We start from the raw sequence: 17,535 nt of genomic DNA on the forward strand, positions 1-17,535 counted from the left end.
CAAAATACAAATGTGTTGAGATTCCTGCTCTTTAGTTAACCGCTCACAGATTATTTACACAGTGAGAATTAAACTTTATCCATCACCTTTTAAGCTTTAGTTATATAACTCATGGTTTTCTCCTCCTTTCCTGCTGGTAATCAAGGGAGCAGAGGTTTTCTTTAGTGTTCTCCCAGCATCCAGATGCAGCTCTGCAGGCTCTGCTTTAGGCCCTCCACCTTTACCCCACTCACCCTCCACCGTACCGCTCCCTCCTCTCCCTCTAAACCATGCCTCTCATCACATTTAATCCCATCCACTAATTAACCTGATAGTGATGCTCCTCATTATTCTAATGGCAGAGAGGTTTGTTTGTGAGCCGTGACAAAATCTAACATGACAGAAAGTATAGTAAATGATTTTCCTGCTGTTTGTGTGGTCAAACATGTTACATAATCAGAAACACAGCGGCTTGGGATTAAATTAATGCAAGAGACAGTAACCAGGGCAGATTAATGGAGTCTAAATGAAAATGAGAAAATCTATCAAACATGTCTGTCTGTTTTTTTAAGAATCCCAAAGCTCTAGTTTAGTGAGACTTCAGCCAATCAGCAACACATTTAATTATTTTTGTTGCCTTTTTTCCCCGACCCGCACACTAAATCAGACATTAGTTTAATTCCTAGTTCCATTCCTCATCTTTCAGACTTCCTCTTCTCTGTTTGAAAACTGATTCTGCCTAACAAACAGCACAGCTGAAGACTTCAGCCTCAGACTCTTCATCACACTTCTCTTATTTTCTTTCTTAACTTTCCTTCCTCCTTAATTCTCATCTCCTTTCTGGTTCTGCAGGATTTCCATTTTCTGCCCTGTTTGCCTTCTCCCTCACATTTCCAGTCATTTTGTAATTCTCCCTCCTTCATCTTGCCTGTTTGCTCTCAGCAGGGAAGCGATCTGCAAATAGAGGCCAGCAGAGAGAGTCAGGGTCTCCCCTTTCACCCCGCTGTTTTGCTTCTGTATTTCTGTCCTGACAGCTGCTCTCTGTGGTGCCTGTCGCACTCGTCATTGGACTTGACAGTCCCCCTCCGGTTCACCCTCCATCAATCATTTCTGAAACCCTTCCAGGTTCCAATCGTTCGTTTCAAACAGCTTGTAATCTTCCCTGCTGTACTTGTCAATCGTGCTGATGTTTTGGCTCTAAGGAACTCAGTACGACAAATACTACATTGAATTTGTACTTATTTACATAAAGAATGTCATGCAGGAAATGATCCATCTGGGTGCTTTGCTTTGTGGCTCTCTCAGCAGCATCTAAACACAAAGCTGTGATTTACGGTGTAGCTCTGTAAACTGCTTTTATCTAAAGGGCTTCGCGGTCCTGTCAACATCAGCAGCATTAGCCAGCCAGTGTTTACCCGTTCCTGGTCTTAGTCAATAATCCGTGTAGAGATAAATCATGGTGTGTCTTCAGCTGGTGCAAACAGATTCTTGGAACCAAACAAGCTGCATGATGATTACGTACATCAATCTTTATGCCACTGACTTACAATTCTACTTGAATTTGGTTTATAGTGCTGTGAATAAAGTGTTTTTTTTTTCTCTTTTCTGCATTGTCATTTTACAACAAGCTTAAATGTATGTAGTTAGGATACTATGAGCTCTAGCAACACAAAGTTATGTACAAGATGTCCATGCATCCTTTAAGATGTCTTAAATTCATATATCTAAAATTAAGACTTAGAATGTCTTGAATTAATAAAAAAGAAAGTTAACTTTATGTTGATGGCACTCACTGAGAGCGTCTTTAACCAGAACTGTGACTATAATAATAATAATAATAATAGTAATAATGGAGGAAGTGGGTTGCAGTCTACGAGAGAAATTCAAAAGATTGACTTTTTTATTTATAAAATAGTCAAAAGTTATATTTTGGCCTGGCAGGACAATTTATTCTCATATATTCTCATATGTATTTTTATTCTGTTGGTTAGTAGCTTGAGTCGTGCGCAGACATCTTCATTGCATTCTGTGACTTGAGGCGATTGAGGCTACTGGTAGCTAGCTGCTATGCGTCTGTACTAGCTATCTAGCTTTTTTGCATCTATTATGGATATGTTCAAAATTTTCACTGGTTGGCAGCACAAAGTTCATTTTCTCTACAGCTCTCACCAACCCTTATGATGTTGGGTGCATTCTGTGGAGAAAGCTTGGAAGTATGATGGGGGTCATGGCTGTGTAGAGAACCAACGCAGTGTGACGAGCACAAAGCTGCTGCCAAAAGCTACAAACATTCAGCCATCCATCTATCTTGTTTCTCCACAAACAAACTTGAGAAATGTCAGTTTTTGCCATGCTTCATTGTTATGCAGCGTGATTCCCCAACCATCCCCTTTATTCAAAGGTTTTTCTGTCATACATTTAATTGCGCGTGGCATTAAAAAGGTCTTAATTTTGACTTGCTGAAGTCTGCAGAAACCCTGGTGAAATTCTGAAGCACTTTTTGTGCCACCGTCACAACATGCAAAGCCTTGAGGTGTATTGATACTTTTGAAGAAATATGTAATCTTTCTTTGTAACATGTTGCGTACATGTTGTCTTGTAGTGAACCGTGGATTTATCATTACAAGCCAAATGAACATGCACACCACTGTTAGATTAGTTACATTCACTGCTTTGGTTTTGTACTTTTGGTGGTGTTTCTGGAAACAGTCCTACAATTTAATATTACATCTCAAAGGTATGCACTTTTGGTCTAATATGGTTAAAGTTTGCATCTCCTGCTCCGTTTGCATGTCCAAATACGGTCTCTTTCAGCTCCATGATGGTTATTGGCTGGTTGCCTAACCCGAGGCTTTAAAATTGTAGCTCAGACCCATTGCTGACGTCCCAGTGAATTCATCTATTCATTTTAAACAGCCTGTGGTTGTAATGCGAGAATGGCCCATCAGTCGTTTTGTGGTCATCGATCTGAGAAGCAGACCTTCAGTCCAATTGACTGTGGACAAGAGAACATTCCACCATATGAACTCTAGTAAAGACTCCTGCTTTAAAGCATCTTTAAACTGACCACTTGTGGAGTGGCTCACAGAACCTGAACACATGTTCAAATCCTGTAATAATGTTTGCCCTTTACAGAATCCCTCCTTTCTTGCAAATAAAGTGTTCGTCGAATAAAAGGAACCACATGGTAGGCCATCTGGCAGGTAAAACTGATTTCTTACCCTCATAAATATTTCAACAGATCAGAAATTGTTACTCCCAGAGCTGCTTTGATGTCCATCTTTGAAGCTCAGATTGACATGGTTAGCCAACAAATCAAATCTTTATTATTCGGACTGTTAAATAAAACAAACTCCAAACCTTCCAGTTGCTCGCGATTGGACCTTGTTGTATAGCGTGAGGTACCCACATAGCCAGGTGAATGAATTTTATAATCAGCATGTGCTCATGGAAGGCATGAAGGAATGTGTGAGTAGCAAAACACAGAATAGTTTCCATCTGAGAGAGGAAACTGGATACAGCTCTGTTCTTCAGACTTGGGGTGTTGTGGTTTCAAACCTGCGAGGACAATGATTACTTTGTTTATCCGTGTTACAATTTTCTCCTAAAAAGGCCAGAGCTGAGAGGACGGATGGATGGGTCACAGGTTGCCGGTGGGACGTTTGTCTCTGTTGTGGTCTGGCTGGATTGTAACTGGCACAGTAGGAGGGCGACAATAAAACAAATGTTGGGCAGCAGATAGAAAGTATTCAAACTGATTCCTCTCTCTAAGATGGATTTAAGTCTTGGAAAGATGCACAGACAGATTGGTGAGAGAGACTTTCTCAGCGGACTTCTAGGCAGAGCCTCTGAATAACGGATCAGAACCGAACCCCCCCTGACCTGACCACTGTTGAAATAGTTAGAAGAGGAATGTAAGCAGCAGTGTGACTGCAGACAAATCCTCATACTTGCTGTTCTGTCTTTCTAGGTGCCAGCAAGAAATGATCAGTCTATAGCAAACTTGGTAGCACTTTATTTGAAGGGGTGTGCATAAGACTGACATGACATTGTCATAAACATGACATAATACCTGTCATGAACATGAAGGACTCTTTATGAATGTCTGACTGTTGTCATGAAGTGAAATTTGCTAAGTAATGACACTTTTAATGCAAAGTTCCTCTAAAAGTTGCCATGAAAGTCCATTAGAAGTCCCAACTTTGTATTATTTAGTAAATAATGACACTTTAACTTTAAAAGTGTCAATATTTACCGCATGACACTTCATGACAACAGTCATAGACATTCATAAAGACCTTCATGTTCCTGACAGGTGTTATGTCATGTTTATGACAGTGTCATGTGTACCGATTAGCCACGTCTAATTCTGTGGTCTTGGCAAAAGCTTGTCTCCATAGAGACATGTGAAAAGTTGCTAACTGAGGCGCGTCATTTATTTTCAGTCGTCACTGTTGCTGCCAGCAGAACCCCATGTGGCTCTGTGTCTTATGAAACCTGTGAAGTGGAGGGAGGGGAGAGTTGGGGGAACCTGAAAGAACTGGAGTCTCACAAAAACAGGGAGAGGGACACAGGAGGACACTTCTTCCCCTGTCCCATAGAAACAGCATGACCCCTCTGGCCAGGGGACATGAGGCTGCAAATACACTGTAAACATTTAGTAGTATAACACCCCTATCAGCTGGGTACCATATTAGTCTGGTATGTGCTCGTGCTTTTGTCATGACTGCTTGGCCACACTATCATTACATGACCCTCCAGGCCCCCTGGACTTCAGTTTGTCCGCCTGCCCCAAATTTGTATTACTTCATGATCTCATTCTCTCTGGCTTCAAAACATTGGTTGGTGAAGTGAGACGCTGCACAGCTGGATCACAGCAGAGGCAGACTTTGCCGTTGGAGGAGAAGAAGCGAATGCACTATTGGCAAGAAGGAAAGGGGAGTTGTTAAGTACATGAAAAAAAAAGTCAGAGGCCGGATAACCTGAAGAGAAGTTGGATGGTTAGCAATTTATGAAAATCTTTCTTCTTTTATGTTGCTGTTAGTTTGATAAAACAGGACTATCCCAGAGGCTTCATCACATCAGTATTGACCGAAATGCCTGCAGTAGCAAGAGTTCAGTGTTTCACCCGGGATCAACAGAAAGTCAGTCGTGCTCAGATCATCCTAAGGAGTGAGTATTTACCCTACTGAGGCCCTGTGGGGTTAGTTGGTTTAGTCCAAGGTATGCTTTTGTGATCAATGAATCCCTTAATCTGTATTTTCATACATAATAATGTATTAATGATTGGATTGTGCAAACTGTTTTTGTTAGAATGTGCCTGAGATGATATGTTGAGAAGCAACTCTATGTAAATTGAACTGAGTTAATGAGGTACTCAGAAATTAGAACTGTTATTGGAAATTGAAAGACTAAATGTGTTCAAACTTTAAACATTTTGTACCTTCATTCAGCTAAAAGGTAAACTTTGGTGATGACTTCCTGCTTCCGGTTAAAGAATTGGAGAAGTTGCATGCTAGTTATCATGTAGCAACAGCACCACAGATGCCGGTGTTTCTACAGACATGAACACTGACTCAAGTTTAGCTGTAAAGACTTCATGAGAAATGCTGAGACAAGGGAAAGAACTGCAAACTAAAACTTATTTGGCTGTTGCAAAAATCACAACGTAGTAAACAAAACACTTAAGTTAATCAGCTGCGACCAAGCTGTAAGTTTTAGTCATTATGTTTTGGCTGAGATTTAAAGAGCATCCACAGACACCACAGAGATGGAGTCTCCATTCTTAATTCTGGGGCTAATGGTCTGTTGCATTTGCCAGATGTCCAACATGTAATGTTCTCATACATCAGCTCATCTTTCAGATTTACTGATGACCTCACTGAGGTATAACTAGATTTATCTCAAATGGAACCTACTATTTTTTTAAGCTCTTAATTCTGTACTTTTACCCATCTGACATCTCTTTTAATGAAACCATTCTTATGTAAGCCTCTATTGTTTCGGTAAGATGTGCGTCTCTCTCTCTTCAATACCTGGGTCAGTTTGTTAGCTTTGTTAGCTCTCTGTTTTGATATGACTTGTTGATAGTTTGACTTACAACATTCTTCAACATAAATAGCTTTTAACAAAACTGTCAGAATAAATTGTTAAAGACCTAAAAGGTTTTTTCAACATTGGAGCATGGAGGAAGGAAACATGATGTGCACAATACAGTTTTTCAAGCCATGCAGATGGAAACAGGCTATAATTAAGGTAGTTGCACATAACACAACTGCGCCCCTCACTGGGCGTGCAAAGTAACACGCTGCCGGTCAGCAGCAGGTATCAGTAGCTGAGTATATCAAGCTCTCCAGACACCGGTCGGGACCTTTCTATTAGAAATGCAAGAGAACTGCTGCTGTGTCTGAACCCATTTGAAAAGAAAATAAATATGCTGAAATGCAACATTTCTACCTACAAAGCTACAAATTCTTTAAATGGAAGCAAACTATAAATCTATCCACCCATGCTCTCTCCCAATTCTAAACATATTCTGCTTTGTTGGCAAGTTTTGGGATCATTTTTGTTCTGTTCTATTGTATTATGCACTTTGTGTTACATGCATGTTTTAAATGTGCTATATAAATACATTTAGATATTTGTTTTGAAAATCCCTGTGAAAGTGGAACAGTACTGATCTAGGAGCTGCAATGTCTGAGTTCCAGGTACTTTTAGCTCCTGGTTATTTACCTGTGGCCCATTCAACTCCCAGATCTGCTGCTGTTTCTTGAAAATTAGTGCTGACAAAATGAGCCTGTTCACAGCTTATTGGGTGTTCACTGCCAGATTTAAATGATTCCCCACTCATTTGAGCCCAGACGCAGATGAGGCAGATTTTTGCACAGCCGCCTCCTCTCCTCATTTCCTGCCTCGTCCATCTTGGTCTCTTCCATGTTGCCATTACTCAGCCTGTCTCAGTGAGGAATGCACACATTGAGATGTAATGGAAAGCTACGTCTGACTGCAGCACTCTTCTTCTTCTTCTTTTTTTTTTTTTTGTTGCTGTCTGGGTTTTAACTTGGACTATTTGTTGAACATTTTTCAAAGTGTTTTTTCTCTTTTAATTTACTGTTTTTGTTAGATTAGTAAGTTCATTTCAGGGCATGCAACAGTACATAATTTGTGTGTTATGAATATAATCTTGAGTGCTACAAATGTTAGCTTCCTATGTGTTGCCAAGGCCAGTAGAGTTGAATCAACTAAACATAGGGAGATAACTTTAGTAAGAGAAAATGACCTTTCTTTTCCATTTTTTCATGCATCCTTTCCTTTAAGAGTGATGCTTGTGACTAAACTCAAAACACAATATCCACCCAATATGGATATTGCAACTGCTAAATTATATAAAGAAATCAATTTTCTTGACAATTGACAAATGTATAAGATTATATTCTCCAGATTATTAGATATATACAACCAGTTGTGTTTTTTTATAACTATTAAGTTGGATTATGTCAGGATCATTATTCACATCAGGAGCAGAGCTGAGACCCATGTGAGGGAGAGAACTAAAGTAGAAAAAGATTTTGCTATTCCTTTTTTAAGCAGTCATTGATTATTGAAATCATTAAACAGTTGATATTGTAAAACTTTTTAACCTGTTCCCATCAAATTCATGTACTCTAGTTTTATTGCAACTATATGTATAGCTTATCAAATTTAATCTTCTTGCTCTGATAACTCATCAACATTTATGTCATCTTGAAATTGTTTAGCATTTATCAACTTTTTTCCCCTTAATGTAATAGATTCCCACCTGTTGTGGAATTCTTGGAATTCCACAAGAATTCCACAACATTCTTGTGGAAGAAGAATACACACAAAAAAAAGTGTGTATTTTTTTTACATTGCCATAGTAATGAGGCATAAAGCATCTGTTAATACATGTGTTCATGTTGTGCAGTTCTTCATTGTGTCATGTACGTTCTGAGGTTTGGAGGGTTTCCGCCGTCATCCTCCAACTCTGTGGATGTTTAATATTAGGAAACCATAAAACAGTTCAAACAGTCGGGATTAAATTAAAACAGAGGTGATCTACAGTAAAATTAAAACAGAGCAAGATGCAATGCAGGGAATGAATGCAGACATTTTGGTTGGATAGAACAGAGGGGATATGATTGGTAGTGGGTAAGGTAAGGTGGTAACTACGTTCTTGACACATCCCATTAGGGCTGCACAATATATCAGGAAAATGTCATAATCACAACATCATTCTGCTCAATTTTTGCATTGCAAAGAACTGTTTTGTAGTGGAATTGTTGGCTAGTACATTTTACAAGTTCTGAAGTTGTGTTTTTTATGCTAATGTAGTGTTCAGCCAGTAGGACAGTTTCTCAGCAGGAAACACTCACACTAGACACAAAGGACTTTGCCAAAAATGCTGAATGTCACATAGAGTAAGAAGCATAGATTGGAAAGAGAGAAAATAAGGAAACGGGCAAATAGTCATCACAGAATTTACCAATATTATCGCCATTTGCAAGATTTTCTTATATCATGCAGCCTTACCTTCTACACATTGTTTGAAGACATTTTAGTCAAAATAACTTGAGTTTTCTGATTTGTTTCTGGCAGAAACTATTCTGAAAACATTCCATATGATATCACTCTGTCATATGACGGCCTAAATCTGACTCTGGCTTCAGGATCATCAGCTTTAGCCAAATCCCCCCCACATGTTACAGCAAAGGAGTCAAACGATCCATCATCCTCAGGGTGACGATGGATATATAAAGCTGTGGATCGGGTTAGAGGTATAGCTCTACAGCCACCCTGTAGATATTATGATTGTTTTAAACCCTAAATTAATGTTGGTGAACGATTCACAAAAAATAAAAGTTCAAACCGAACCCTCAGCAATTTTTGTTTACCATGACTTTATATAAGGAGCATCAGGTAGTTATGGACATTCATTTTGTTATTGACTTTTTGATTGTTTTCTTTTTTCTTTTCTTTTTTCTCAACATTTTGCCCTCAATACAAAATCTGAGGTCCTGAACAAGGTTACCAAGGATAATGGGTGTGGACTAAAATGGCAAAGATTGATTAGTTCTGTTGCCAGACATCCCATTTACCTTGACCATCTGATATAATGGTTTTTGATGGACATTCAGGAACCATTTCCCAGTGCTTTATAAAAGTCCAGCATCAGCTGAAGAAGCTGTAGACGCATTAGCCAGGCGCTCGCTGCCAGGAGAGAGCTCTCTGACAGACAGATTCTTTGAAGACTTTGTGGTTAGTAACTCATTAAAATGAATCTCTGTAGATCACCTGTGACATGTTTCTCTTAGCCATATGTATCAGACCTTCTGATGTCTGGAAGTATCAAGGTATTTGCTTGATGGGTTAAATCTCTTTAAAAACAAATAACTGGTTGGCACTAACTTAGACTGGGTGTGTGTGGTCAGCTTGCTTTCTGTTTTACTGAAAAGAACATGTGCTATGCTCCTGTCTAAGTCTGACATTGAGAACTGCTTGTGCCCATTTCTAATCATGGCTATAAAATCTCAATTGATGCAAATGTTTAACACTGGAACATCAATACTTGTTTGAATTTTAATACTACACATTAGGGTGAGACCTGGTCTTTACACAGTTCTGGTATTTTTAATTTTGTTCTGTTTTTGTTGCAAAAAAAAGATGAAATTCCTTCACTTGCAACACAGATTCTGACAATGTGTATGATGCAAGTGAAAAATTGTAAAATGGAGTGAACTCAAATAGCACTTTTCCACTTATTTTGGCCAAGATAAGTGGAAAACATTGAAAACACTGAAAGCGCTTTACACTAGAGCCACATTCACCCATTTACACTCTCAAACATCTCACACATTTATACACCGATATGCAGACAACATGGGGTTAGGTGCCTTGCCCAGGGGCACATCAACCTATGAAAAGAGATGCTGGAAGCAAACCTTCTGCTTACAAGATGACTTCTCTACCTACTGAGCCAGAAAAACAGCTGAATTCACTTGAAGCGTTTCTTTTCTGGACCACAGATATAAGTATACTGAATTACAAATTTATTTAATGACTGTACCACCACAGCACACTTCCCCACACCAACAGCTTCACCATCTTGGTTAAACATGTAAACACAACCTTAATTTGTTCAGTCAGTGCAATTAGGAGAATAACAGCCAATGGAAAATAAATGATAAAGAAACTGACCTAAGCAATAAGTTGACTATTTTTGTCAAACATGTAAAAAATAAACTGCAACAAACCGTCTATCAAAGGGTTCAGGAAGTGCAATTAAGAATTCTAAATGTAATGTAAAAAAAATAAAATAAACCATGCTATTGTTCATGTAACAAAACATAGAATTAGACTGAATAGATCTGCCCTTATGGATCTGGCACATTGTTGCCAATACCCGATCTAGAATTCTTTTCAATATTGGACTAATATAGATATTAATATTGAATCAGTGCATTTCTGATGTGAAAAGCAGGGTTGGAATTGGGCTTAAATATTATACAAGTGTTTCTCTTCCTGCTTAAAGACAAAAGGTTTCTACCCAGCAGCAGTAAGATATTCCTTATAAATCAGATGGCGAGTTGATATTTAAAGTTTCATTTTGCTTTCACAGACGCACTCAGAATCAAGTGAATTTTAACCTGACAACAGACCTTACAGGATGACATCATGAACTATATAACGCTCCATGGCTCTGTCTGTAAAGCCTCCCTGGAATCCTGCTACTTCAGCTTATAGCAGCCTGCTGAAATCAACCTCTGTCACCACGTCAGGCTGACAGCTGGAATCTCTTGGAGATGTTTCTAGTGGAGTCTGTCTGCAGTTGCCATTCAGGTCTGTGTGTCGACTTACTGGCTGCACTCCCTGGTGGAACCATGCATGCTAAAAGTGGAGATTCCTGTGACGCTGTATCTCTGTGGATAAAATATGCTCTAAAAGTCTAGCTGGACTTCATATATTATTTACATTTACCATGTCTGACGCCTTGACGTGCCTAAAAGTTTGACTGATATGGCCATGGAGGAAGGAACAGAATAACAGATTTCTGTATTTGTATTATAAATGAAAAAAGTGGATCGGTGCATCCCTATTTTAAGCTAATTAGGCTGTACTCATTTTAGGTTGGTTTTGCAAAGAAAAGCATTTTTCAGTTCAGAGTTGTCGAAAGGTGAGCTTCACTACACAGGCATTCAGTATCTTCATGCACAACATAAAAATGACTCAACAAACGTGGAAGAACTTTCTCTTGTCACATTTAACATACAGCTAGAGCTGCAATTGAATGTTTTAGATCAAAGCCCATTGATAATTTAGAATGATCAAATTGAAAATATGCTGAGGTTGGAAAGTTAACGTTCAGCACTTGGAAAACACTTGGATTCCACAGCGAAATTCATTAATGACAAGTTGGAAATATGGAAGACATCTGCTGATCCAAGACTCTTAACTAGTTCCTCAAGTCTAGAGGAAATAAAACCCAAATCACATTTACACTAGATTTGGTTTTTCTGTGTCTAAAATAGTCGTTAGTTGTTAATCTAAATGGAACTTCACCCTAACTTTTGCGTTAAGTAAAAATCCAATCACAGTAAAGATATAATCGAGGATGTGAATGAAGCCGAGGGTAGCAGCATGCTAGCAGCACGCTCCTCTCTGTGTGCAGCGTATGAATAATAAATTGGATTCAGGAAGCATAAACAGGCCGAACAAGCCCTGCTGTAAGGCAACCTGCCACTTACTGTAAATGGCTCTTTCTGATGTTATTTTAGTCAATCTAAGCTTTTTTTTAAAAATTCCATCAGTTGGCTTCTCTTCTGTCTTTCCTTCTCATCCTCCTTTCATGCCTGTCTCTCTTTCTCTCCTGTTCTGTTTTCTATGTTTATCCTTCCCTCCCACTCTTCATCCCTCCCTCTCCTCTTCCTTTGTTTCCATCAGTCATATTCTCTGGGAGAACTAGCACAGAGCGAGCCACGCCCGGCAGTTCAGCATCATCTCTGAAGGAGAGCCGGCAGAATATCAAAGCATCAGATTTACACAGGATGATGAGATTTTCCAGCTGCTCCAGCAGAATACTAACCAAGATTTAGTAAAAAAGATTTTTTGGGTTTTTTGCTGTTTTTTTTTTTTTTTCTACTTTTGGAACTGTAAACAATCCTTGCTGTTGTTCCCAAGCTTCAACTGAACTGCATTCAGGAAGCTTAAGGAGCCATCTCTGGATAGCCTGAGCCATGGTTCTGTATGTGACGTCTCAGCAGCACCCGGGGTCAGCCGGCGGTGGAGCTGTGGTGGCTCTCAGGCCTGGAAACGGGTCCGACAGGGCCTCACTTGGACTGTGGCGCTACGTCTGCTGCCAGAGGAGGCCCTCACTCACACTGGCTCCATGTAGGTCCAAAGGGAAGGGGAACGTTGTTCATCCATGGGAAGTTAAGTTGAGGCTGCAACTCTTATGATTGGCTATGTATTGTTACCGTATCGACTCTTTCTCATAGGTCTATGAAGAAAAACTCATTGGTATTGTTTTTATCAACGCGAACTAGGTTTATAGATCTCTCTGAATATCTGGCAAAATCTTTTCAGATTTTCATTTTCCTGCGTTTGTGTTGGTCTTTTTTGAAAACGGGTCAAGCCTAAGTTCCACTGTTCTGAGTAAATGCTTCTCTTCAGATCCAAGGGAAAAAAAAATTTTCATGAAAATGGTATAACACAAAAAATATATCAAAAACATTTGGGAGAGGTAGGCCTTGGCAATATATCAGTGTCAGTAAAATATTCAATATTGAATGTATCAACAGAAAGATGTCATGTTTTGCCAAAAGTGGTTTTTTGCCAAAATGTCTTGGTCAGTTATTTTAGAGATGTGACAATATAGAATATTCCCTGAACTCTGATCCAGAACCACACAGAATTCTGGGGAATGTAGGCAGAAGAAAGATTTGAGCAGCCAGCTAAGCAAGGTTGGCGCGATCAACTAACTCACTCACTCATTGGTTACATAGCAACAACCTGCAGCAGTTTCAGGTTTCATCTCTGTGCTTCATAACTGCTTAAAAATAAAAAACCCAGCATGGAGTGAAAATTGTGAATTAAACAAGAAAGGTCACGTCATCCGTTTGGCAGCAACATTAAAAGCAATGTCTGAAAACTGATTAATAATATCGACTGACATGAAAGATTAATCATGATGTAATCTCCAGCCACATCATCCAGGCCTAGAGAGAGGCGAACATTCCAGTTTCTGTATTGATTGCAGTTTTTCCCTCCTTGTTGCTTTGCTCTGTTGGGCTTCTGTCTGGGCTCTGTCATTAGCACACAGGGTTTACAAGGCCAGACAGTAACAGAATTATACACAAAGGCAGGGAAGATGGAAACCAGAGACCATGTCTGATATTAGATGCAGATATTGACTGCCTGTGGCCTCGGCTTGATTCTGTTATTTGGGGTCAGCATGTAAAAGGGAACAATCAGGAGGGTAACAGTGAGATGATTGTTGATGGGTAGTGGAGGAGAACTGAAAGCAAGGTGTGTTACTTAGAGATTGCAACTTGAGTTTCAAATTCAAAAATACTTTATTAATCCCAAAGGTAAATTAAATAAGTCTCCAACTAAAGACTTCCGAATCGACTTTAAATAAAAGAAATTGTTTAATAGACAATAAAATCTCATAAGATTATCTTTAGATAATCTGGGCGTCCCTAAGATTTTCAGAAAGGAAAGATCAGTTAAAAAATCAGCATCAGAATCTTGCCATGTGAACCGAGCATAACATTTGTGCTAGTGCACCTAACAGAAAATGTCATGTACACCAGTTAAACCAGTACATTAAGTGTTGGTTTAGAGTCCTGCTCAAGACTTAGTTCCAGTTTTAATGAAGAGTGAAAGGAAGCTGGTATTTTATCTACAGGCTGCAGTTGCTGCACACGCTTTACTGTGACAGGATTAGCTTGATGATCTTTAATTTTATCCAGTGTCTTGGCATTTAAAAGTTGTCATCCATAGACATATTGTAATATTTGATTTTCTTTTTAATCTTAATCATGACAAAGTACATAGTTGGATTTTGACGTGCAGCACTTATCTATAGATTCAGGTTTTCTGCTTTTTCTACCTGCATTACTGAAAAATCACTTTATTATTTATTTCATTGCATCAGTGTATGCAATCACACACAATTTCTGGCGTTTATATTCTCATTGTAATATCAGTGTGTCATACACATCCCCATAATGCAGTTTGGAAAACTGCATTATGTTATATTCTAGTTGTCAGGTATACACAGACTGCATACGACTCTTTCATCTGTTGCGTGAAATTACTCCTCAGATGTTTATATTAGATTAAAATAGAATTTTTGTGACACTTAGGTCAGCGTGCTACAACCAGACTCAAAAAAACATTTTCTGAACAATGAAGAATTTGAGTAATTAAAGTAAAACCGTTCAGAAAATCTGTGTTTTGCATTTATAATGAAAAAAACTTTTGAGGGCTGAGCTTTTCTATTTATTTATTTATTTAGTTAGTTAGTTAGTTAGTTAGTTAGCTGCAGATGAATCCTTTGCTACAAATTATCAAACATTCACTGAAGGAATGCTTTTATTGCATTTTACCTTAAAATCCTTATTATATAAAAAGTCTTAAGTGGTTAAATGAAGTATCTGCAGAACGTTGTTCTCCCGTTTTCTTGACATCAGAATAATTGCCAAGTAGAATAATCATCTGTTGCAGCTTTAATCTCAATCCATATCTAGTTAGGTAGCTTGGAAGAAGACTTGTAATAATGGACTCTGACTTGTTTAACTCCTCTTGTAGTTCATCTTTAAATCATTGTTGTCTTTAAATTGTAGTAAATCGCAGTCTCCAACACCAAATATCCCATCTTGAATGTTTGGAGCGGCACAGTAAAATATCCCCTTGCCTTGTCTGGTTTTTAGCAGTGGGCGATAATGCCTGTGACAGTGTTAAGTGGGGCCACTGTGTTGATATGCAGAAGCAGTTATGGGCCTGGCTGCAGCCCAGATCCTGACCGTTTAGTCTTTCTGTCTCTTGATTACTACACGCAATCGACACTTGGCTCAGCGCGACGGGCTTCCTGCTCGGCTCGGTCCAGATGCTGGTTGGAACCCGCTGTTGCTCCTGTTGTTGGACCCTCAATCTGTAGTAACAGAGAATAAAACCAACTGTTAGACTGGTGGTGTTGATGTTAGACGGTTAGCTCTTCTGGTTGGGTTTAAAGAAGGCTTCTAGGTAAAACACCTAACACACTCCCACACACTCATCTGTGATTAAGTCAGACTTCACACTGCGTACATGTAAAACAGAATAACTCGTTGGTCCATCTGCCTCTGCTCAGGTCTAACTGAATGTTTGCTCATGAACTGGTGTTAATGAGACAGTGATATCGAGGTCACTGATTGTTTTCTTCCAGAAAAATGCCAATGATGACCGTGTTAGCAGTGTGACGCTTTGTTCTTTGTTCATAAATATAAACACAGCATTTTAGTACATCTGAGTGCCTTAAACATCAATATTTATTGCCTTTAATCAAAATCAGACTCTCCTTTTGGTTGACATCAATGTATGTATGTATGTACTGTGGTCTGTTTTGTCTGCTTAGAAAAAAGTACCCAAAGGTGCTTCTGAACTACATATTCATCTGTCATATTTTCAAAAGGAGAGGCAGGTCATTACTGAAGAGTTTGAAAAGTGGATTCTTTCAGATTAAACATGCACACAATATGTAAACATTTTGTGTCAAATATTAAAATAAAATTTGTGTCAGGGTCTTTTCTTTTTTTTTTTTTTAAGTTGAGGTTTGTAACTTTTATAAAAACTTTTTTTCCCCCCATATTTGTTCAAACTGTTAGAATGTCGTGACAGATAATTTGTGAGAAGATCACAAATTATCTTTTCTCCTCCCATCTGAAGAAATGTACCACCTCCGAACAAAAACAACCAATCAGAGCCAGGAGGAGGGTCTTCTCGCTGTCAATCAACCTAATGTACTTGCTGCACGATGTGCTGATGGGGAAGAAACAACTTACTGTTTTTCTGCCAACATCGGTGGCCATGCTAACTAGCTTCAGCATTCACAACATACTCTGCTAGCTGCAAAGTAGCAGAGAAAAAGGTGGGGTGGAGGAGAGGGTTGAGCAGCATCAACCCTCTCCTCATAGCATCATAGCACTCAGAGAAGACAGAGGAGCTCTTTTTTGTTTATTTTTTCAGATTATCTGTCATAACATAGTGACAGTTTCAACAAATATAAAAAAATATATATATATAAATATACCACAGCTCAAAGTTTAGACTCCCTAATGCAGCATGTTGCAAATTTTTGGGGGTCTTTTTAAGTTGACTTTTAGGATTCTATAAAACAACTCAGAAAACAACCAAATAACAGCTCAGAACCAAGGTTCCAAGGGGAAGAAGAAGAAAGAGTAAAAAACAGTAAATTTACGTAAGCAAATCCCTTGGAGTGTGAAATATTCTCAGGACATCCCAATGTTTTAATCCAAACTTTAAGGAGAATCTTTTGCTACCGTGTGAGAAGCATCTTGACATTGCTGACAGTGCAGCATGAGGTCAATACAAGCACAGCACTTTTAAGATTTTTATTTTAAAAATGTAAACCATTTATTATTATTCTACACTTTTTCACTAGTTTTTGTTGGTCTATTATACAAGTCTCAATAAAAAACACACACACACACACAAACGTTTGTGGTTGTTTGGTAATAAAATGGCAGGAAGTTAAAGCAGTGTGAATAATGCTGCAAAGCGCTGCATCCTCCAACAGTCTGCAGCGAAGAATGATGCCATATAAACGGACCTTTACTGGAAAGAGAAAGAAGCTTTCAATCTCTATAAATGTAATTGAGGAGGAGGTAAAAGCTGTAGCATGGCAGACCAAACATGTATGTGGAGCAGAAGGAATCAGATTATATGGCCCACACAGATGTATGGTGGATGTTTAAACCATGAGGGCGTTGCAGCAGCATCAACACTAACAGACATTCAGAATTCAGGACTTCTGATTGGGTTTCTGTTGCTGCTGTTAACCAATCAACAAACTTGACTGTTTGTGTTGGTTTCTCTGACAATTTAACATCTAGATGACCAGAGGACATTCGCAGAATCTGGATAACAGATACTTTGATCAACCTTGTTTCCATGGTTACCAGCTATGTATCCATTTTTCCGAAACGCGAAATTGTTTTCTCGTACTCAGATGTGTTGCTGGAGTCGGCGATATTTGGATCCATCATGTCTTGACATGTTTGATGGCACATCAACATTTTGATTTGATAATAACTGTCGTCTTTGTGCTCCATCTTCCCCCAGGCCCCACGCTGCCCAGGCAGGGGCCACAGGTTCAGAATGGCCCCTCACAAGAAGAGCTGGACCTGCAGAGAAGGTAGGATTCTTGATTCAACAGGCCTTCACCATCATGGCAAGCAAGTCAAACTGTCTACATATGGTCACGTGGTTTTTGGATGTTTGTTTTCCACAAGACACACTAAACCGAGCTCCTGAACT

At 39.0% G+C, this 17,535-nt stretch overlaps 1 protein-coding gene across 7 annotated transcripts in view; it reads left to right on the forward strand.

The window, feature by feature from the left end:
• enah (ENAH actin regulator) overlaps nucleotides 1–17,535 on the forward strand; it is a 119,951-nt gene that overhangs the window by 62,322 nt on the left and 40,094 nt on the right. For all 7 annotated transcript variants that reach the window (XM_044105617.1, XM_044105620.1, XM_044105621.1 and 4 more), the window contains exon 4: nucleotides 17,341–17,413. In XM_044105617.1, the coding sequence (XP_043961552.1) occupies nucleotides 17,341–17,413 (73 nt within the window). The remainder of the gene's footprint in view (nucleotides 1–17,340; nucleotides 17,414–17,535) is intronic.

Source organism: Gambusia affinis, linkage group LG22, assembly GCF_019740435.1.
Source record: "Gambusia affinis linkage group LG22, SWU_Gaff_1.0, whole genome shotgun sequence".
Taxonomy (NCBI): Eukaryota; Metazoa; Chordata; class Actinopteri; order Cyprinodontiformes; family Poeciliidae; genus Gambusia; species Gambusia affinis.